Source organism: Toxorhynchites rutilus, chromosome 3 (assembly GCF_029784135.1).
Source record: "Toxorhynchites rutilus septentrionalis strain SRP chromosome 3, ASM2978413v1, whole genome shotgun sequence".
NCBI lineage: Eukaryota > Metazoa > Arthropoda > Insecta > Diptera > Culicidae > Toxorhynchites > Toxorhynchites rutilus.
Window position 1 is genome coordinate 168103129 of NC_073746.1, and position 22585 is coordinate 168125713.

At 42.0% G+C, this 22585-nt stretch overlaps 1 protein-coding gene across 5 annotated transcripts in view; it reads right to left on the reverse strand.

Annotated features, from left to right (window-relative positions):
• Window positions 1-22585, reverse strand: part of LOC129775254 (uncharacterized) — a 225104-nt gene that overhangs the window by 27132 nt on the left and 175387 nt on the right. For 4 of the 5 annotated variants that reach the window (XM_055779739.1, XM_055779737.1, XM_055779736.1 and 1 more), the window contains 4 exons: window positions 13646-14485; window positions 13393-13538; window positions 13114-13324; window positions 4683-4794 (listed from right to left, as the gene is read on the reverse strand). In XM_055779739.1, the coding sequence (XP_055635714.1) occupies window positions 4683-4794; window positions 13114-13324; window positions 13393-13538; window positions 13646-13754 (578 nt within the window). In that variant the 5' untranslated portion in view covers window positions 13755-14485. The remainder of the gene's footprint in view (window positions 1-4682; window positions 4795-13113; window positions 13325-13392; window positions 13539-13645; window positions 14486-22585) is intronic. The other variant, XM_055779740.1, reaches the window with a different exon arrangement.

Sequence of the window (22585 nt, forward strand, 5' to 3'; positions counted from 1 at the left end):
CGGGCAAAATAATCGTGGCGGAAGCAGTTTAGGCAGAGGCGTTTCGAGTTCACAATATGTAAACGATTGGCCAGTATCATCTTCTCGAACTTTAAACATTTCCCAAGGGGGTGGTGTTGATCACATGCGTGGTACTTGAGGACTGGACTTTCTGTGACGGCGTGGGTAGACATTCTGATTGGTAATGATGGTATGCAATGATGGACACCGTTAACACCTGAAGCTGGAGTAAAGGGTGTGTCACATCAAATTGCATCACGGAAAAAACGCTGTAGAAATTCGCCCAGTAGACCGATCCTTTTGAAAATTTTAGACAGTAAAATAAAAACTATTAAACAACTTTTGGCATTTTCTTTTTATTCATACTTCGAGCCCAAGTCCGTATGCTCGCACCTTCCTCTTTACCCCGTCCATAAGGTTCTGTACAACGTCAGGTTGTAGTTTTTTTTTAACAGAAATCCATTTTCTCTTGAAGTCCGCCTCCGATTTGACAACTTTTGGGTTCTTCCGCAGGGCCTGCTTCATAATCGCCCAATATTTCTCTATTGGGCGAAGCTCCGGCGCGTTGGGCGGGTTCATTTCCTTTGGCACGAAGGTGACCCCGTTGGCTTCGTACCACTCCAACACGTCCTTTGAATAGTGGCACGAAGCGAGATCCGGCCAGAAGATGGTCGGGCCCTCGTGCTGCTTCAATATTGGTAGTAAGCGCTTCTGTAGGCACTCCTTAAGGTAAACCTGCCCGTTTACCGTGCCGGTCATCACGAAGGGGGCGCTCCGCTTTCCGCAAGAGCAGATCGCTTGCCACACCATGTACTTTTTGGCAAACTTGGATAGTTTCTGCTTGCGAATCTCCTCCGGAACGCTGAATTTGTCCTCTGCGGAGAAGAACAACAAGCCCGGCAGCTGACGAAAGTCCGCTATGACGTAGGTTTCGTCGTCCATTACCAGGCAATGCGGCTTCGTCAGCATTTCGGTGTACAGCTTCCGGGCTCGCGTCTTCCCCACCATGTTTTGCCTTTCGTCGCGGTTAGGAGCCTTCTGAACCTTGTATGTACGCAGGCCCTCCCGCTGCTTGGTCCGCTGGACGAATGAACTTGACAAATTCAGCTTATTGGCGACATCCCGGACCGAACTTCTCGGATCACGTCTGAACTGCTTAACTACGCGTTTGTGATCTTTTTCACTGACGGAGCATCCATTTTTTCCGTTCTTCACCTTCCGGTCGATGGTTAGGTTCTCGAAGTATCGTTTTAGTACTCAGCTGACCGTGGATTGGACGATTCCCAGCATCTTACCGATGTCCCGATGTGACAACTCCGGATTCTCGAAATGAGTGCACAGGATTAATTCACGACGCTCTTTTTTGTTCGACGACATTTTTCCAAATTTACGAAAAATTGACAGTGAAGCATGGCCAACGTGATCTATACACTCTTATCTGATTATAAGCGAAAGCTGAAGATATAATTCCTTAAAATTAAATTTCTACAGCGTTTTTTCCGTGATGCAATTTGATGTGACACACCCTTTAGTCTAAAGAGAAGCATTATTTTGGTTGACCGAAACACTCTCGAGAACACGGATGCGTTTTTTCTAACAAGCATTTGTACATTTGATTCCCATCGATCTCTGCATGATCCTCCCATGCTCGGATTGTGTCATCATGCAATCGTATGCACAACAGATGCTCCAGCTGGGTACTCCAATGTGCAGTCGGCTCACCTAACTGCTCGAGGATTTTTACGTGCCTCTGAAAATCGTCTACGGCGGAATGCAATGCGGCAGCCGTCTCCTTTCTCATCCTAGGAATTTATAACAGGTCCTGTAAATGTCGCTTTTTCAGTAGATATTGGTTTGAATAACGAGTGATCAATGTTTGTCATGCCAGTGGATAGTTTGCTGCACTAATGGGAATCGTCTCGATTATTTGGGCTGCTTCATCCTTTACCGCTGCACGGAGGTAATGGAACTTCTGGATCGGTAGAAGTTCTACGTTCTCGTGGATCAATGCGAGAAACGTATCGTGAAAGGTAAGCCACTGCTTGTATTCTCCGTTAAAATCCGGAAGCGAAATTGTTGGCAACCTCAAACCACACAAAGCGGATGACCAACGAGGGGGACTTTCAAGGGGGCGGTTTTCGTGAGGATTAACAGGAGTGGATAGTTAAGCCTTAAGCATCGCATTTACTCTGAACAGCCTAGGCCTCATAGAAGCGCGGTATTGGAAATTTAACATTTTACGTTCGTTGGTATCCTCCAAATCCTCTAGGGCCGTCTGCACTTCCTCCAACGATGCCCACAGTATATCCAGATTCTCTATCCGGATCTACACCTCGAGCCCATCCCGGTCAGCGATGTACTTGTCGATGAATTGCTCCGCACGTGACAGCGATGCCAGCAGGGTCATTCTCCGCGTCACCATCTGTTTCTTCGATCGAGCGTCGACTATCGTAGATCGATAGAACGCCGACCACACAGGAAGGAAGAAAGCCTGCCGAAATACAAGATCAGGTAGCCCCGCACTGACACAAATAATTCACTTGGACAGGTACTAACCTTGACCAAGGCTTCGAATGCCTTGTATAAATTATGAAACAGGAACACAGGAACGCAGATGAGCAACTTGCTTTGTGGAATGGTGGATTATTTTTCTTCTGCCCGGACGGGTGACTTCTATTCACTTTTGGTAAACGACGGAAAGTTGGCGGGAATTGGAACACAGGAACGCAGATGACAACTTGCTTTGTGGGATGGTGGATTATTTTTCTTCTTCCCGGACGGGCGACTTCTATTCATTTTTACAGCATACGGCCGCCACCTTGACGGCACCATACGACTGGGATCGGAGCGGACCTACGTTGTGTGGTGTAGTTTCTGGTTCACGTAATCACTTGATGCTTGTCACTCAGCACCGATGAGATGGGGAAATAACATGCAAAATATCGGAAAGCAAATCTAAAAGCACCTGTGTGGCTTCTTACGCAGATTGGAGAGGTACTTTACCTGATGCCCGAATAATCAGGCCTTGAATAATTAAAATTCTGTAACACCAGAAAATGTCAGCATGCATTTAACAATTTCGGGTTGAACAACTGGTCAATTGATCAATTGTTGGTTTGTTCACAACGATGGCGTGGTCTCAATAGATTGTCTCTTGATTGTATCGTATCACAATGGCGACAGCGTCGACCAATTGTAACGTGGAAAACAATAGTCGCTATTGAACCGTTGTTCACTTGGATTATGGCGAAAAAAGCGGCAATGCCCAATCCTGGTCACGGCACCAGAAATATGTTGGAGCAGGTCGGGCTCACCTTATCACCTCGTCCAATGGTGGAATATGAAACTGCTCTGAAGCGAGCGAGGCTGCCAGCGATGAACAGATCAAAACAGTGGGTACACAACAGCGGGATTTAACACGACACAACACAATCAATCGGTGATCTGACGGTGATCAAACCACTTCGAAATAATTGGCGGGATCCTTGTAACTTGTAACAAAACTTTATTCAATTCCGGACAGAGCGTAGAATTCGCTTCTGTCTCGTTCCGTGGCTGACGAGATAACTAAACGGAGATAAGAATGATGATCGAGCGATAAGCGAGCGTTAAGCGAATGACTGAAAAACTCTCCACTAGTCTTCCGAAGTCTACATTAAGGTATTTGATTTTTGCTACAAAGCGACACTGAGTAGAAACAGTGTTATTTATTTATTGTAATGCTAGTCGATGACGCAGACTTTTACATCCTTTCGCCTTAGATTGAATAGAGAAAGCAGTATGACTCATTCGAAAGCTATATGAATAAAATTGGTGAGTTGGGAAAAAAATATTATTGAGATCGAGTCATAACTAATATTGGATCGTTGTTTTGAAAAATCTGTAAATCTGTATGAAAACAAAAAAAATCTGTAATCTGTATCTACAGATTCTTGGTTTCAAAAAGTCTGAAAAATCTGTATAAATACAGATTATTCTGTAGATATGGTAACACTGCTGGTAGAGCGTTTCTCACCTCTTTGAAAAAACGAACCCATTCTGATTGAGAAACATGTCACTGGCATGCCTACGACAAGACTGTTCACCGTATGCATGATTTATTTTTCGGTCCCGTATATATCTACGGTGCGTACACGAAATCACTTTTTGTAGTATTTTTCATGGAAAGATGATATCTTTCATTTGCTGATAAGGGATGAAAATCGCTCAAATGGTTCTGAGGTCGCAATGTAATAAATATGACACTGGTTTTAAATTCCTCACTGACGACTAATTATAGATGGTTTTCAGAGTAAAAATCGGAGCAAATTTTCATTGGAACAGTGTAAACTTTGAGAGATTATTATTTCGGTTAATAGAACAAATGAAAATGTCGATCATTAGGTATTAGGTATGGATATCAACACTTAAACAGTCAAAATTCTTCAAACGAAGCTAACATATCACACTGTTAGCAACTTTTTCAGAATTACAACAAGCTGCTTTTATGTTGGATACCCTGTATGTCAAAAAAAGGTAATTGAAATCCACACAATTTAATCGAAAATGATTAGTAGACCGTAAACCTGCTTTCGATTGGATTCCCTCAGTCGGGCTAAATTGTTGATTACGCAATTGCCTCAAAATAACGCTATCGCAAATAGGAAAAAAATAATTAGATTTCAATTATCATTCCAGCTTACCAGAACACGTAGGCAGGATACTCGGTAGCTTGCTTCAATTTACATTCCAGCCGCAGCGTTGAGCCTTCATCAATGTGTAAATCCGGTGCTCCCACAATATCCGCAATGGCTTCTGCAATCGAAAAGAAATTAGAAATAAGTGAGTCCCTTAGTGTGCTTATATTTATCCCTCGCATAAAAGCTCAATCCAGCAAACTTGAAACGAGTCGGTATCCCGCCCTCCTCCCCAATCTCCCGATCGTTTTATTCCTGTGGTAGCGAAATTCCACTGGGTTCAATCTGCGATGAAAGCACGCCAAATGTTCATCAATTTGCCTAAACCAATCGGCAGAATCTTTCGATGTGGCTCCTTCCGAGGCAAAATGCGATTGGGGCCAGGGTGAATCTCAACCGGCTATTGGCCCTTCACATACGTTTTCCGGGGGGAGGGTAATTTGATTAAAATATCCATTAGAGGTTTTCCTCGATTTAGTTTTGGATCCTTATCCACACAAACGCACACACTCACACACAAACACGCAAATACTTTGTGGTGTGTCCGTTTCAAATCTCCTTTCATTCCCGAAACTGAATAACACGGATTGTAGCAGCTTTAGAATTTAAATCCAGCGAATTCAGGGAAGATCTATTTCTCCATTCTATTTTGGTGTCCGTTTACCGGAAGTTGATAATTTTCGAAGAAAGTTTTTGATGTCTATGAATGGTATATGCTATGAATACTTTCAATTGATGGAGCAGCATTGTATTTCAATTAAATTTTTATTGCGTTTTTATAATTAACGTAAGTGTAGATATGCAGTGAAATTTAAAACAAAAGTAGAGCTGGTCATTCCAATCCCATTCCATTCCACTATCGTCGATCGGTGAAATTTAATTTGATTTGAATCGCTTCTTTGCCTCCATCCTCCATCCCAAGCGAAGTGTACCTTCACTTCATCCGGCAAAAGCAACTGAAGAGTCTGTGTCCGGCAGCAGCACACGTACAGTCGGCTACATTTCTCCTCGGATTTAGGAACGAAGATTTATTTTATTTATACTAGTGGAATGTTTCAATTCCGCTCGTGCACACGTCGTTCGATCCAATTCTAAGCCGGGGCTCCAGAGGGCGACTCCACCATACGTGAGGGCTCACCGAAAGCCATAACAGTCCAATATGATCCTAAATTGAATCAAAAGTAGGCTCACGCGGGTTAAACATTGAGGCCGGGGTTGGCTGCCGGCCCTTGTTCCGGCTCGAGCCTCAAGGCTACTCACCTTACCCAGAGAGTTGATACGAGACATTGATGAAAATGGAATTAAAACAAAGTGGAGATATATCCGAAACAAATAACTTCCACGAAAGTTACTCTGTGAGAAAGACGAATTCTCCGTTGAATGTAAAATGTCATGAAGTTGGATCTTTTCACGTTCAAAATATCATTTTTTATCAAAACGTCAATAATAGATATCAATCTTTGTTTCCGGATTCTTCAATGATTGAACCAACGCTGAAGAGCAAGGCGACAAAAACATCTTACTTCCGTTCAATTCTCTCCGATGATACCCCAATCGAATGTGGATGTTTGGGGAATGTTTTTCCACATATTGTCTGATAACACAAAATAGCCGAAATGACTGAGCATATTTCCTAATTTGTATCAATCTTCCATACAGGAACTTCCTCTACTTAACGTATTCATTATATGGGCATATTTGATAGAAACACCGCTTCGATTCGTGAAAAGGGTCACTAGACATTGTTTAGAAAAAGTGTAAATTGATACATTGTTGAATGAAGTATAAGATTAGTATAGTTCTCTACTAAAGGGTGTCCCACATCAAATTGCATTACGGAAAAAAACGCTGTAGAAAATTAATTAGTGGACAGTTCCTTTTCAAACTTTCAGACAATGAAATATAACCAATTAGTAAGTTTTTGGCATATTTATTCCATTCAATTTCAATACCATAACCGTTTGCTCGCATCTTACGCTTAACTCCATTCATAAGATTCTGTACAACATCTGGCTCCAGCATCTTCTGTGCAGAAAACCCACTTTTTCTTCATGTCTTCTTCAGATTCGACCTTCCAGGGATGCTTTTGTAGAGCCTGCTTCATAATAGCCCAGTATTTTTCGACGGTTTTCGTGTCTTTGGGTATGAAAGTAATACCGTTGGATTCGTACCACTCCAGGAAAACCTTGGAATAGTGGCACGAAGCTAGATCTAGTCACGAACGACGCACTCCGTTTGCCACATGAGCAGATCGCTTGCCAAATCATGTACTTCTTGGCAAACTTTGAAAGTTAATGCATCCGTACTTCCTTACATCAAACTTTTGCTGGGCGGTGAAGAACAGTAGCCCCGGAAGCAGCCGGAAGTCCGCCTTGACATAAGTCTCATATAATCCATGATGAGACGATGAAGCTTCGTTAGCATCTTGGTGTACATTTTTCGAGCCCGTTACATTCCCACCGTATTTTGCTGTTCGTTACGATTCGGAGCCTTCTGCACTTCGTACGTATGCAGTCCCTCCTAGTTCTTGGCCCTCTGAAGGAAAGACTTGGAAATATTCAACTTTTTGGCCACATCCCTGAACAAAGCATTGAGATTCCGTTTGAACGTTTTCACGACATGCTTGTGATCCTGATCACTAATAGAACATCCATTCACGCGACTCTCGTTGGCTGCAGGATTACGAGTAGTTTTCCAATGTCCCGATGAGAGAATTGAGGATTTTCAGGTGCTTGCGCAAAATCAATTCGCGACGTTGCTTTTCGCGTGACACCAATTTTACCGATTCTTGAAAAATCGACAGCGATAAAAATACAGTGTAAACAATACACTCTAAGCTACTTTTACCCAAATTTTCAAGAGAAAATATACAATGGGTGGTTTTCTACAGCGTTTTTTCCGTGATGATTTACTTTTAGAACAAATATATATGAGTTTGTTTGCGCTAAAACATTTCATACTACTGAGTACATTTGTTCATTTTTAAAGTAGTTAACGGTTGCCTCGATATTTGTGTGATCGGGTTGAAAGAGGAAGTAATTTTCATAGATATAAGGCATCGTGCAGAAAATAACGTAACGCTAAAAATGCGATTTTTGGACCACCTACCCTCGTCCCCCCCCCCTTCGTAACAAAAAGTAACGCAAGACAAGCCTCCCTCCCTTATGTTACGTAACGCTAATCTTTACACAAAGCCAAAGTCGTTCGTTCAACATAAACAAATAGATATCTGCGCAGGTCTAAATAAATTGTTCTTACGGAAGTTCCGTAGATGCAAGTAGTGGCATCGGAAGAACCTTCAATAAGTTCATAGAATTTTGAACAAACATAGACGGTTAATTAATGCTTACATCAGTTAGGATTCGTGTTTTCAACCCATCTGGCGTTAAGCTGAGAGAAACATGGACTGATTTAAATTGATGTTGATTTACACTACCCCTTGGTTCAATGCAGCAGGTTCCTGTCGTCACATTTCTCTACTAGCAAAAGACCCTGGGATGGCCTTACGCGACGAGCAAACCACTCGGCTCAATATCGTGCTAATTCCGCGAACTCAATGTATTCTGCTTTGAGGGAATATCCATCATTCGCTAGATTATTTCACACATCAGCTGACGATTCCCCTGCATACTTGAAATTTTTCGTTTCCAGTTGAGATCCCTCATGATCATGAGGATGTATGACTTCCGGGGAAGAGGATCCATCCGACGTTCATTTGTCGTAACGCGTTGTAACGTTTTTCCGCTGTCAATATTAAAAAAAAGAATCATTGCCGAATATTTTTAAAAAAAAAACAACAACAACGACATCTATTAGGGGTCCAGTTTTCCTCAGGTATCCATTAAAAACGTTACAGCGTATTGGATCAAAATTTAATTGTTAAAATGATAAATCGTAAATTTCTATAACCTTTTAGAAGGGCTCTCGTTTGGTCCTCTATCCACATTAGTTATGATTACAGGCTCGAAGCTGAATAATCGTGAATTCAGGCAGTTCACACACCCTTTTAAAATTGTGCCCATGAGAAAATGCGTTCAAAGAACAACGTGCATGAGAAAATGCCTTCCTGAACGTACGTTGAACCACTGTTGGACCACTGTATTCAACTGCTTCAGCATGCCCAAGGTGCCCTAGCATCCTGCCATTATCTTAGTTTTTTCTCAAAAAATCTGTATTGAAATCTGTATTAGGTTTATAAGTCCAATTTTTAAGCTTAATTTTAGTTTCAGTATTGGCATAGAAATTATTTATTAGACGATGCTGATGGTATCCACGTAATGCCAGGAACATTGCTTTATTGAAGTACAATAGAAATTTATTCAGTTAACAGGGGATGCTTGTTCGCATTGGGCAACGTAAATACCTTCATTATAATATATTTCAGGTACACACAAAAATGTAATGGTAGTAGTGAATTGAAAGGTAGCATAATAAGGCTAAACTGGAGAACTGTCAACACTTGAGAAGGGCACATAAAGTTACTATATAGATAATGCCTAGGATATGGACAGGACAGAAGTTTTTCATTCTAAACAAATTAATCGGGTTAGTCTGGACTTGAGTCGGGACTTTATTCGGACCTTCTCCCGACTCATATCCAATCAATGTACTTTAGATGCGCTACTTTTTCGTTTCAAGCTTGCCGACAGCAATGTCTGCGTTTGTGGCCATGGTTACCACGATATCGAACACTTTGTTTGGTCGTGCGGGCTATATCTGGTCGCCAGATCGAATTTAGAAAACTCCCTTCGGGCCCGAGGAAGGCCCAATGTGCCGGTGAGAGATGTGTTGGCTAGGTTAGACCTTGATTACATGTCCCAAATATATGTTTTCCTTAAAGCTATCGATCTTCGAGTGTGATTGTTCTTACATCGTTTTCCCCTCATTTTCGCCTCCTTTTCGTCCTTCGCGAGCTATCGGTTTCCTTCTTACTAACATTAGAATAAGTTAAATTGCTAATACATATTAGATGTAAGAATAGTTTTAAGAATTCAATGTGATGTGTGAGTATGAATGTGAATGTGAGTGTGAGTGCGAGTGTGAACATTGTTACAACCTTACATCCCATCCTTTTCCCATGGAAAATGTGTCACCCTTCTAAACTCGAGTCGACCGCGAGTAATCGGTTTCCTATTTTATATTATAACTGTAGAATTAAGAAAACATGTTAATAGTAAAATATAGTTAAGAGTTTGGCTTCTTTAAACCTATGTAACTGAGCCTGTAAAAATAAACGAATTAATGAAAAAAAATGTATCGGGTATGTTTTTATTTAAATTTGTTCAACCATATGATGGTTCAGCAAATGGTCCTAAAAGCTATTGTTTTGTCCTCGCCCAGTTTAGTAGCTTTTAAACATCTACGTAGATATCTTCAAATGCTTTTCTAAATCACCAAAGTTTGGCCCTGGAACATCAGATTTATTTTTCATGGCATATATTACTCAACAAAGTAAGACAAAGTGTTTTGGTGTTCGAATTAACCTGAGTGAATTCAAGTGTTTCAGTTTGTTTTGTTCAATTCAACAATCAATATAAAACGTAGTTCAAAAAACAGTAAAATACGATTTCGGTCGAGGTTGAATCTCTTTAGGTTATGTGTTTAAAGACGGATTCCAGTGAGAGCGGGCGGATTCAGCATTTTCAATGGTTGAAGCTTCAATTTTACCTGAACTAATTTCTTTTCGCTTTGATCTGTGCATTTTCACTTCATTTGAAAAATGAACTTTCAAAGAAAATTAATTTTCACGACAATATGAGTGCACTTTTGGAATTTACGTTCTCTTTGTTTTAGTAACGAAAAGATAAAGGATGTTAATTATTTATTATAACGCTAAATAAATACTATAGGTGAGATGTGAAAAAATATTATTAACCTCATTATTGCAACGTTATTTTTAAAAATCTGTAAATTCTGTATGAAACCTAGAAAAATTGCAATGTGTATATTAGGGCGGCAAAGGATTTATGGAAAAAATTTCATCATCGAATTTTAAAAACCGACCATGTACATTTCATTTATTGATCCAAAAAAATGACCGGTGCAAAATTTCAGCTCAATCGGATATGATCAGTCATTTGGCATCGAAAAAAAAAATTTTTTCTAAATTTTAAAGATTTTCGAGAATCAAAAATTCAAAACTTTGAGCGCTTTGAGGCACCCCTAAATCATGTCCGATTGAGCTGAAACTTTACACAGGTCATTTTTTTGGGCCAATAAACAAAATGTACACGGTCGGTTCGTCAAATTTGACATGACCACTTTCGCTGCCACCCTAGTGTATAAACTAATTCTTGGTTTAAAAAAGTCTAAAAAATCCGTAGAAATACCGATTATTATGTAGATATGGTAACCCTGTTCGAGATGCATCTATCGGTGCTTGGCTACTGCCTGCTGTTAATTCTTGGCTCAGGAAACACACCTCATTCGGTCCCAGAATCGAAGCTAGCTGCTCAAGCATATAGGGGCGTGAATTTATTTATAAATAAAAAATATAAATGGAAGGCCAAATGTGTTGGTAAGCGCAGAACCCAAGGAAGGAATGGTACAATTTGAGTCATCTATATTTCGTTGTATTCGTCTCTTCCCGTAGATCAATATAGCGGAGAGAAAAATCGGAAAATTCGGAAAATTGAATTCTCATATGTGAAAACAGTTCGATGTGATGTTGATGTAGAATTTGAAATATAAAAGTTATAGCAAAAAACGGCTATTTCATGGTCACCCTAATGCAACTTAGGAAATATATGATTATATTATCTATATAAATAAAAATGTAAGGCAAAATCTGTTGGTAAGCGGAAAACCCGAAGGGATGGTCCGATTTTAGCCTGCTTTATTTTGTTCAATTCGTCTCTTCCCGTAGGTCAATATAGTGGAGGGAAAAACCGGAAAATTTTCAGAAAACTCTGAAGGAAGGTAGGAAAATTCGGAAAATTGTATTTTGTTGTATTCGTTTTCGGTAGGAAAATTCGGAAAATTGTATTTTGTTGTATTCGTCTCTTCCCGTAGATCAATATAGTGGAGAGAAAAACCGAAAAATTTTGGGAAAATACTGAAGGAAGGTCGGAAAATTCGGAAAATTGAATTCCACATGATCGAAAATTACACCATAATAAGCGTTGTTAGTCCATTCGATATTTGCGCTATCGAAATTGATCTTTGTTCGTAAGTGGAAATGGATTTTCAGGCGAAATAACGCATATCCATATCTTATATCTATAAATAAAAATGGAAGGCCAAATGTATGGTAAGCGCAAAACCCAAGGAAGGAATAGTTCAATTTGAGTCATCTATATTTCGTTGTATTCGTCTCTTCCCGTAGATCAATATAGCGGAGAGAAAAATCGGAAAATTCGGAAAATTGATTTCCCATATGTTCTACAATTAGCTAAGCGTTGTTAGTCCATTTGATGTTGGCGCTAACGAAATTGATTTTTGTTCGAAAGTGGAAAAGGATTTTCAGACGGAATGACGCATTCCTATATCTTCTATCTATATAAACAAAAATGGAAGGCCAAATGTGTTGGTGTGACCTAAACCCGAGGAAGGAATGGTCCGATTTGAGCTGTCTTTATTTTGTAATATTTTCTGTATCAAACATGTATTCCATGCAACGGAGGAACATGTTATTTCCAAATGCTTGATGAATCTTGAACGAGAATTGCGTCTGAAAATAATTCCATATTTTAAGGACGTTTTTGTAGAAGTACTAGACAATTTATAGTAAAAGGAAATTGTAAAGGGTCAAAGGGTAATCAATCAATGAAGAGTTCAGTGATTGGACTCACTAACGTTCACTTAGTAAGAAAACGTGGATGTTTGAAAGTATTCAAATCAAAAAATCTATTTTGGGTGGGACGAAGTTCGTCGGGTCAGCTAGTTTAGGAATAAAAATGGAATTTTGTTACGTAACGATCATGGATATCCCTCCCCCTCTCCCCTATGTCACATTAAGTAACGCAACCTTGATTCTCCTCCCCTCCACCACTCGCGTTACGTAATTTGTGCACGACGCCTTACACTAGAAACACGAATGAATAAAGAACATCAATGAATGAGGTGCTTCGCAAAATTCATTGCATTTCAAGGAATAAATGTGTTCAACTCGATGCCAAGACACATTAAACAAGCAAACAAAACTAGCATAATTTAAGAGAAGCTGTATTCTTCGCGTAAAAGCTGTGTTTTCCAAACAGCCGATTTTTTTTTAATTTTATGACTAAGATTTTAGCTGACGAAGTTTTCTATGAACGAATAATTTAATGTGGACAGTTTTTTTTTGCAGTATCAGTGATAACTGAGCAATTTAACCCGTTCACAAATAATAAAGATCCCATTTTCCTAATGAAATGGATCTATTGTCTCGACGAAAGTGAATTGATGCTGGTCGAAAATTCACCCAGTTAATTCAATAACATTCCAGTATCATCCTTACCTACAACTTTTAGCTCGATAAATACTGATTGTACAGGATGCACTGACAGTTGGCACTCGTAAAGACCCTCGTCCTCCTCTCGGACAGTCTTGATACTCAGCGCCCAGTGACCCATGTGGCGAATGTGCTGCACCAGGAAGCGATCATCACTGCTGTACGTGGACAGGCCAACGGTGAGCAGCTGGAAATCGCGCCGCCGGATCCAGGATACCTGTTGTTGGTAGGAATATTTACGTTAGTACAATATACAACTTTCAATTACCAGTCCGGGTGGCATACCAAGGCTGCAGTTTGCGTTAGAACGGTGCACGGGAGCAATGCGGTGCCACCTTTTTGTGCTGTGACCTTTGTATTGTTTCTGGTGGCGAAAAAGCCCTGCGGTGCAGTGGAGGCTAAGTAATTAGCCGACATCGAGCTGGTGTCTGCTGAGATGAAAAAAAATCGTTAAACAAAACGTGACAGCGAATTGAAATATTTGCACCGTTTCGTATTCAATACGGTTGTGGTCTTAGTTTAATTGAATGGTTCTTACCGGAATAGGGTGCTCCCATGGCGATAGTAAAAATAAGTATCACAGCTAGTAATTGCCTCTGATTACAGCAGCAGCAGCATCCGTTGCTTATTAAGTTTCTTCCAGCCATATTCCTTCGCTGGCACCCAGCTTTTCATTTATATCCCCCCGTTTTCTCAATGTTCACTTTCCGTTGTCGCTTAGTGCGTCAAAGGACGAATATTATAGCCGTGGCTCGTTTTGTATTAAAGAACGATGTCTTTCATTCTCAACCCAGCGTTCGGGAGTGTATTGTGAAGCTCATAGATAAAACTTCATCAGCGTGTGGAACCGTTTTTACTGCACCTAGCCGCTTGTGCATTTATTATTATTCGGAACAGGTAAAATGCTTTGTTTGCTCCTTCTGCCTTCCTGGGGAACCATGCGTTCCCATGAGGCCCTTTGCTCGGAAGCATAGAATTCAATGTTCACACGGCTGTTGCTGGGACATCCCGAGGACATGTATGTATTGGAATTGTCATCTGGTTTCGTTTGTGTTTACACAATCCGGCAGACTTTTATTCACGGCCGTGTGGGAGCGAGAGGATTTACACCGCTGCCTTCTCGCCTTTTGTTCCGGCACGGCACGTATCACTTGAATGCTATTTTATGTTGTTCTATGTGCAGCGTCGATGTTGATTTTGTCACAAAAGATGACACATTTTTTCTCTGCACCTGTTGGATTACGGCGACGGGCGGCCGAGTGGGTGGTGGTGGTGGTGATGATGCACTCGTAGTCGTTTCTCCTCATGGTCGGAAGTGGGAGCTGCGCTGTAGGATGCAACATGCACAGTGTGTTATTGTGATACTGCACCTGTTGTGCTGGAAAAGGAAACAGAGAGAAAAATACGTGCACTCATTATTATGCAACGTTTTCAAACGATTGTGAAGGGCATGTAAATGTTCGAAATGGGGAGTTTTTGTAGTAACTTAAAGCTATTGTTTGAGCACTTGCTCAAAGCGTGGCGCTGTATGGTATTCATTCAAAACGCGTTGTTCAAAGCGAAAAAAAAAACAACTTCAGAACACATATTGGAGTCTGTTTAATGATGGAAGCCATTCAACCGATCTGATTTATAATCAACATCAAATGTCCTATGTCATTGTTGGGCAATATTTTATGTTATCGCCACGCGGATTGCATGTTAATCGTGTTCACCCAAATGCTGTATATCAATCAATATAACGATTCGCGATATATTCCAACAGTTCATGTCATCGATGATGTATTTCTGTTTTGCCATGAATCAAAACGGAGTTAAAGTGATAGAAGGTCGATCTGGTACCAATCGTTATTTGTAGCTGTAAATGTCCATTTCCTGACAAATTCTCGCGTAACTTTTGGAGAAGACCTATCAGCCTTGAACGATTCTCTTACCGTTTTTACCGTTGAGTTATTAACGAAAGAGAATGACGATGAAGAGAATCGATCAATGTGGATAGATCCTTTTCAAAGATAACGCGTGAATTGTATTATTTTTTCATAAAACAGCAAATGGGTTATATCTGTGGCACTATTGTTGGATTAGTGATAATTTGTTTGATGTTGAATCTGAATCAATTCTCAATTAATGGAATGCATATTCCGGGGAATTCGTACAAGATTTTGAGCGTCAATATATCCTTGTGGGCTGAACGTAGTGACATGATTATCACTTCATTCGAGAGATAAAATGTCTTTGAGTTATATGCTATGCAAGCGAACTATTGATAGTGTTGAATGCACAGAAGAAGTTTCAAGTCTGTGGGGTACTTCTATCCCACATAATACGGGAACGCGTTAGCGGAATATGAATATTCTTCGGATTGTAAGAAATATAGACCGTACGGTTTGGATGTTTTATCAGAACTAAAATATGTTTACATTAGGGTTTGCAATATATATAACATTCGATATGCATGATTGTTGTATGTGGGTAATACAAATGTGGATACTTTCGTATTAGCGTCACCGGAGCCGAAATATAATAGATATCATTTTTATTGTTCGCACTGGCATTCAAATATTATTTGTATTGTTGTTGCCTTGTTATAAGCAGTGTTTTGTCATTTTTTAGTGCTACGAAAATGCGTATTTGGGATTTGGGGTATTTAAGGTTAAACGCCACCGGAGCGCAATTTTCATTATGAATTGGTTTTTCTTAATTAAATTTATTCTGGGGTCAACGTAATGGGGATGTAGTCCCCATCAATCTAGGGTAAGGAACAGAGGCGGCTCTAAGCCACCGAGGTGGCGCAATCCGAGTCGGCCACCGACCCGCCGTCGGAAGCGGCGGCCTTTCGCAAACAAACCTGTGTTCCATCGATTGCCCGGTTAGTTTGAAACATAGGAGACGGTCCTTTAGTTAGGTCCGACCGAGCGTTAGCGAGCGTCGGACGGCATACGTATGCCCGGTTAAGTAATTGCTATCTATTGTATTTCGTTTCCGGTGACGCTAAGGCGAAAGTACCCAAATGTGTTATATAATAATGGTTATATAATCGTAGAAACGATGTGTGAGGTACGCCACACTACTTTCCCCTTAGATCACTAATATCTACGAGGGATTCTTACATGACGGCCCGAGCGTGTTTGATAGGTGCTCGGCTCTTCTATAATCCTGGTTTGTTGGTCTTGGATGCGTGGCTCGTCTGTTTGTGTGAATGCTGCTTTTAGGCGATCGATCGAGATGGTAGTGGACTTACCATTTATATCCACTATATAAATATCTATATATGGCGCGAATTCTGGGGTGCGAAGTACTGTGAATTTTTTCTATAACACTCCGTTGAAACTCTTTCGGGACGAAAGGTCGAATAGCCTCCGTGGATACATCGCAATATAGAGGCAAACAAACTACGGGTGATTTTAGTAATTTTAACTTTACTGAGGTGTTGATTGGGGGACTCTCCAAAAATCTTTTCAGTTCGGGATCCGATTTCTGGAGCTCGGTCATACGATCGTAATCTATCACATTAGTGGTAATAGAGTTGATACGACTAAGCATGTCGGCGACTTTATTGTCTTCGGCAGATACATGCCGAATGTCTGTAATATACTCACTAATAAAACTGAGTTTGCGTTGTTGTGTTGGACTAGCCTTCTCGGTATACACACAAAAGTCTCGTGCTTGTAGTGTATCTCGAAAGTGTTTGACGGCTTCGTAAATAGCTATCAGTTCCCTGTCGTATGTACTGGCTTTTTGTTGACTCTCACTCAGCTTACGAGAGAAAAATGCGAGAGGCTGTGGTCCATCGTTCGTTATTTGGTGAAGAACCGCTCCTATGGCTGTGTTCGATACATCGACGTCCAAGGCAAGTTTGGCTTCTGGTGAAGGGTGAGCGAGAAGGACAGCGTTTACTAAATATTGTTTACATCGCACAAAGGCCTCGCTCGAAACCTCATCCCATACGAGAACTTTTGTGTCGTTACGAACATTACCTTCGATCATTCTTTGTAGAATTTGATGGTTTTCTGCAGCGCGCGGAATGAAACGTATGTAGAAATTAACTGTACCGAGAAATCTCTTCGTTTGTTTTGCGAATGTCGGCTTCGGAAAATCCAGAATTGCTTGGACTTTGCTCGGCTTTGGCTTTATTCCCTCGGGCGTTACTTGATGACCATGTATATTTATATTTATTCATTTACCAACAGATACAATGGTTATCCCAATGACATGAAAATTACGACACCACACATATTAATTAAAAACTCTACGGAAACAACTCTTATTTCTACAACGTGAAACATTAAAGTCAAACACATCGTAGTATCTGTTGAAGACACGGCACATCCTTCGCATGGGCTCGTTAAATCCATAATTTGTTCGCGAGGGATGGACGCATAAGAAAACGTGAGAGCGTAAATTACGGCGGCGGATGTTTATGTTAAGACAGCTTAACAGCGAAGTACAGTCGATGTTACCTTGAAGCAGGTCACCAATGAAGCATGCCATCGTGATGTTACGTCTCGCCTCAAGTGATTCCAAGTGTATTAACATGCAACGACTTTTGTAGCTGGGCAAGTTGTGGACGTCATTCCAAGGAAGATGCCTCAGAGCGAAACGGATAAACTTTCGTTGGATTGCTTCGATGCGGTTCACCTCGTTTTGGTAGTATGGGCACCACACTACAGCCGAATATTCCAGTATTGGTCGAACCAAAGAACAGTACAAAGCCTTAAGGCAATATATATCCTTGAATTCTTTGGCGAAGCGGAACATGAACCCGAGTTGAGATGAAGCTTTCGACACCACGTAGGCGACGTGGTCCTTGAATGTAAGCTTGGAATCAAGTAGTAATCCAAGATCCTTGACCGTCGATTCCCGTTTCAAGCTTATCCCCGATAGAACATAGTTGTGTTGAATCAATGCACGTTGTCTACCGAATGAAATTATAGAGCATTTCGATGCATTGAGTGACATGCGGTTTAGTTGGCACCACTCGGCGAAAGCTTCTAATTGCAGCTGTAGAAAAACAGCATCGCTTGGTTTCCGTATCCCGAGATACAACTTGAGGTCGTCGGCGTACGACGACTTGCGGCATTTCAGAATGTAGTTGACGTCATTCATATACAGCAGAAACAGGAATGGCCCTAGATGGCTGCCTTGAGGAACGCCAGATGTCACGGGGAAGGAAGGAGCAACATAGTCCGCAATTTTGACAGACATGCTTCGACCAGTCAAATAAGAAGAAAGCCAAGCAAGCAGGTCGTTCTGAACACCTAACCTGTCATACTTAGCCAAAGCAATGTCGTGATTCATTTTATCGAATGCTGCAGAGAGGTCTGTATATATAGCATCTACTTGATGGCCTTGCTCAATTTCACGGATGATGTAGGAAGTGAACTGTACTAAATTGGTAGTCGTTGAGCGCTTGGACATGTAACCATGCTGGTCCATCGAAATGCAGTGAGCGAAGTTTTGAACCAATTCTTCGAGAATAATTAGCTCGAGAAGTTTCGACGTAGCACTTAAAGCGGCTATTCCACGATAGTTCGATACAGTCCTTTTGCAACCCTTTTTGTGAATCGGAAAAACGTAAGATTCCTTCCAGCAGGATGGGAAGTCACCCGACCTCAGGGAGAGATTGAAAGTATTGGCTAGAGGTGTTGCTAGAGCAATCAAGCAGCGTTTCAGGACCAAGGACGGAATACCATCAGGACCGGAACCCCTCGAACTTTTCAGTTGACTCCCGGCTGAGATAACCATTTCTCTCGTAATAGCAAACGGACCACTTGAGAAGGATGAGAAAGGAACGTTGCGAGATGCAGCTGCTACGTCCTGGCTGTTTGTTCGTTCGTTACTGAAAACGCTGCTAAACTGTTTACGAAATAATTCTGCAATATCTGGAATGGTTGCAGCGTTCACTACACCGTTAGTCATGGTTGAGGGGAGGCCTGTTTCCTTCCTTTGACTATTCACGTGTTGCCAGAACCTCTTAGGGTTGGATTTCAGATGACGTTGGAGCTGTCTTAGGTGCGCTTGATGTAGTTGATCGTTCAACCGCCTGTAGTCCGAATTAGCCTTGGAATAACGCGTTTTCGTGGATTCGGTATGAAGTTTGGCATGTTCCCGAAGAGCTGCCCTTTTCCGTTTCTTCAAACGCTTAAGCTTCGAGTTCGACCATGCAGGTTTAAGAGGTACACGGTTAGTTCGCTTTGGTACAAATTGATCAATGGCATAGATTATGATGCACGATACCGTTGATGCTGCGTCGTTGACGTCGCGATTGGCCAATTCTTCATCCCAATTAACGTTTGAGAGGAAATTGTTCATCTCGTCGAAGTTGGCTTTGTCGAAGTTGTAGTATATGCTCTCTGTCGTGTCTTTGTAATCACATTGTACGCAAATATCAATGCTGACCAGCAACGGGGGATGATGTATGCAACTTTTCACTAGCGGAGCAGGAGCTGGTATTACGGAGCAACTGGAACACATTTCCTCACTCACAAAGCAGAGGTCAAGCATACGGTTGTTACGATTCATAACTCCGCTCTTTTGTCCGAGTCTTGAAGTGCGATAAGCATCCAACAGATTACGGGATGCGAGTCCAGTCGATGAGTCAGATGTAGAGAAATAAAAATCATGGGTGTTCTGCTCCCATCTCACATCACGCAAGTTGAAATCTCCAAGGATTGTCAAACTGTCCTTCACGCCCATAAGAGAGATAATCCAGTCGAGCGACGACAAGTGCTTTTCGATAAGAATATTGTCGGTTACACGATCCGGAGGAATATACACCACACAGATGAAAAGCGTTGAGTCGCCCGCTTCGATCGACACCCACAATTGCTCAACCGTCAGGCTTTCGGGAGGGGATAGTAACAGTGACTTATAGCGAGAACGAATAGCCAACAACACTCCGCCACCAGACCTTTTGTTGCTGTTGGAGGGTGATCGATCTTGTCGGAAAACGGCGTAATTACTATCGAAGAGCTGGCTTGAAATTGTGTTGTCATTGAGCCATGTTTCAGTAAACGCGTAGATGTCGTAGCAGCCATCGCTGCAAGCAGTCGCGTACTTCGCTAACGAGGTGTTAATTCCGCCAAGGTTTTGGTAATACAGGAGGACAGTTGAACCGTTGGCATCAGCGACGTTGGGAATAGAGATTCCGCCAATGACCTGTGGTATTCCGCTGCAATTCGACGAAGCATCAAGAGAAGGAGCGTCGTGAATAATAAGATACTTGCCTGTCAACACAGGCTGGAAAACCCTTTCACCAGCCTCGACCGCAGGGCCAGGACGACTTCGACTGCAGGAACCAGCAAATCGCTCGACTGGGTCGGGTGGATCCAGGGCTTCCGAAGCACAGTACACATTGCGTCCTGGTGTATCCACAACCGTTTGCAGTGAGTAAGAATAACTGGGTTCAGCTGGGGAGGTTGAGGATCTTGCGTCGTCAGAAGGGCGTTGACTGATTTCGAAAGCAACACGGCAAACCGATGGTCTATAGCTTAACGTGGAGCTGCAATTTTGAAAAGCATCAGGGGCAGAACAGACACCAATACACGCGTATTTGCCTTGAAGTGCCGACTGGGAGACCCCTTCCGAGCCTCCGTAAACAGGTCCAGGACGACTGAGACGGCAGCATGTATGGTATTGATACTTTGACGATGTTGATGACACGACTGTTACGGGGTTAGAAGAGGTTCCCAAAGTGCTTTTGAGCATGCGTCCTAGTGAAAATGATGCCGATGTTTCTAAGCAGCCCTGTCTAAGGGCTCCGTTATGACAGATGGATTCGGTGGTTTCTTGTTCGAGTGTGCCGTTGAAGATAGCCTGACAACTTGAACCCCGTTTTTTGATCGATTCTCCTCGAATTCACGAAAACGAACGTTCACTGGCCATGAATTGGTAGAGAGAGCCTTTTCTCTGTGCCCGTCATCGATGCCTACTTTGAAGGATACGAACCGGAGCGAATTGAGGTCCGTCCCTTTTGGAACCAATTTTATCACTTTCGGTGACACGTCCGGCAGCTCAAGGCACTCGCTGACCAGTGCGGCGATCTGGCTCTCCGAAGTAGTTGGATGGAAGGCTGTCAGATAGACCCATACCAATTGGTCCTCAGCACGGCGATCGATGTTTACAGTTCTTATGCTATGTGCAGCTTTCGTGCCAGCATTACCTTGAGTTCTCGTTGATTTAGGTGTAGGGTGGTGGTCGCTCGATAAGATATGCTGACGTATTGACGTGGGTAGTTGTGTGTTAAATACTGGAACAGCCGAGCTCGTTGAAGCCACCGCACGTTGGTTATAAATGTTGCTAGGCAGTGGTGACTCTGATGAAATAACACCGTTAAATTCACGTCGAACGTCGTTGGCAGATCTCTTGTCATACACGTTGGTTGTAACAATTGGCGGTGGCGCATTGACAGTTGATAAAATCGGCAAAACTGATTTATTGTTCTGGGTACTATGTGTGATGTTTTTTGCACAAGAAGAAAATAGTTCAGGAGCTGAACTGGAAAGCTTCTTGTGTATAGAAGTAAATCGGGCACCGGCAGGTGGATGTCTGCCGTTCAATGCGGGAAGGGTCGGATTTACGTTGATCGATGTGTCGACAGAAGCCTCAGCCCTGATCCTCTTTCTAATCATGGAAGGTGCTAAATGAGCAGGAGAACTGCTGCTCGTTCTATTACGCTTGCCAGCGTTAACATTAGCAGGGCGGTCGACGAGGAATGAATCAAACATTCAAGCTGCATGTTGTTAATTTCTTCCTCGAAATTACGCGAGTCATGTTGTACATTTGATCGTGGTCCGAGGTGATTACAGCAGCTGGAGCGTGGTAGATTTTGGCCGTATGCACGACAGAGGGAGCGGGTCGCATCGATCTGTGCATTGATTAGCCGGATGATGGACGAGAGACGTTCGTTCATTTGAGATAACGCTAGCGAATGTTGGTCTACGATAGCTTTGGAGTTGCGACAGTGTGAACACATCCATTCTGCACCGGGACAATCTCGGATAATTTTGTACTGATTGCCCGAGACACCGGCGCACTTAAGAGGGTATGGCTTATCGCATTTCCAGCATGCGATTCTGCTGCTACGAGCAGATGCTGTAAAGCAAGGGTTCACTTCGCATCTCTTTGCCATTCTCAGGCAGCAAAAAACACCTTAGTTTTCTATAAAAGATCGCGTAACTTAGATGTGATGCGCCGACAGTTAGATGACCACCGAGCTTATTCGTGATTTATACCAAGATGCAAGCTTTGTAGTATAAATCTTTCACGGCAGATGTCGCTTCGGACGAAAAAATCGGCGTGGATAGTAGTACGCTTTTGTTGATTAGTAAAACCAAACAAAAACACAACACTCGCGGAAAGTGATACTATATCACAACGGCACTACGGTGCGATATACAAAAACACAGATACAGCACAGGACCGATAGAGAAGCTTCGTAAGCTTATGGGCGAGAACAAACGGGGTAAAAAAACACGTA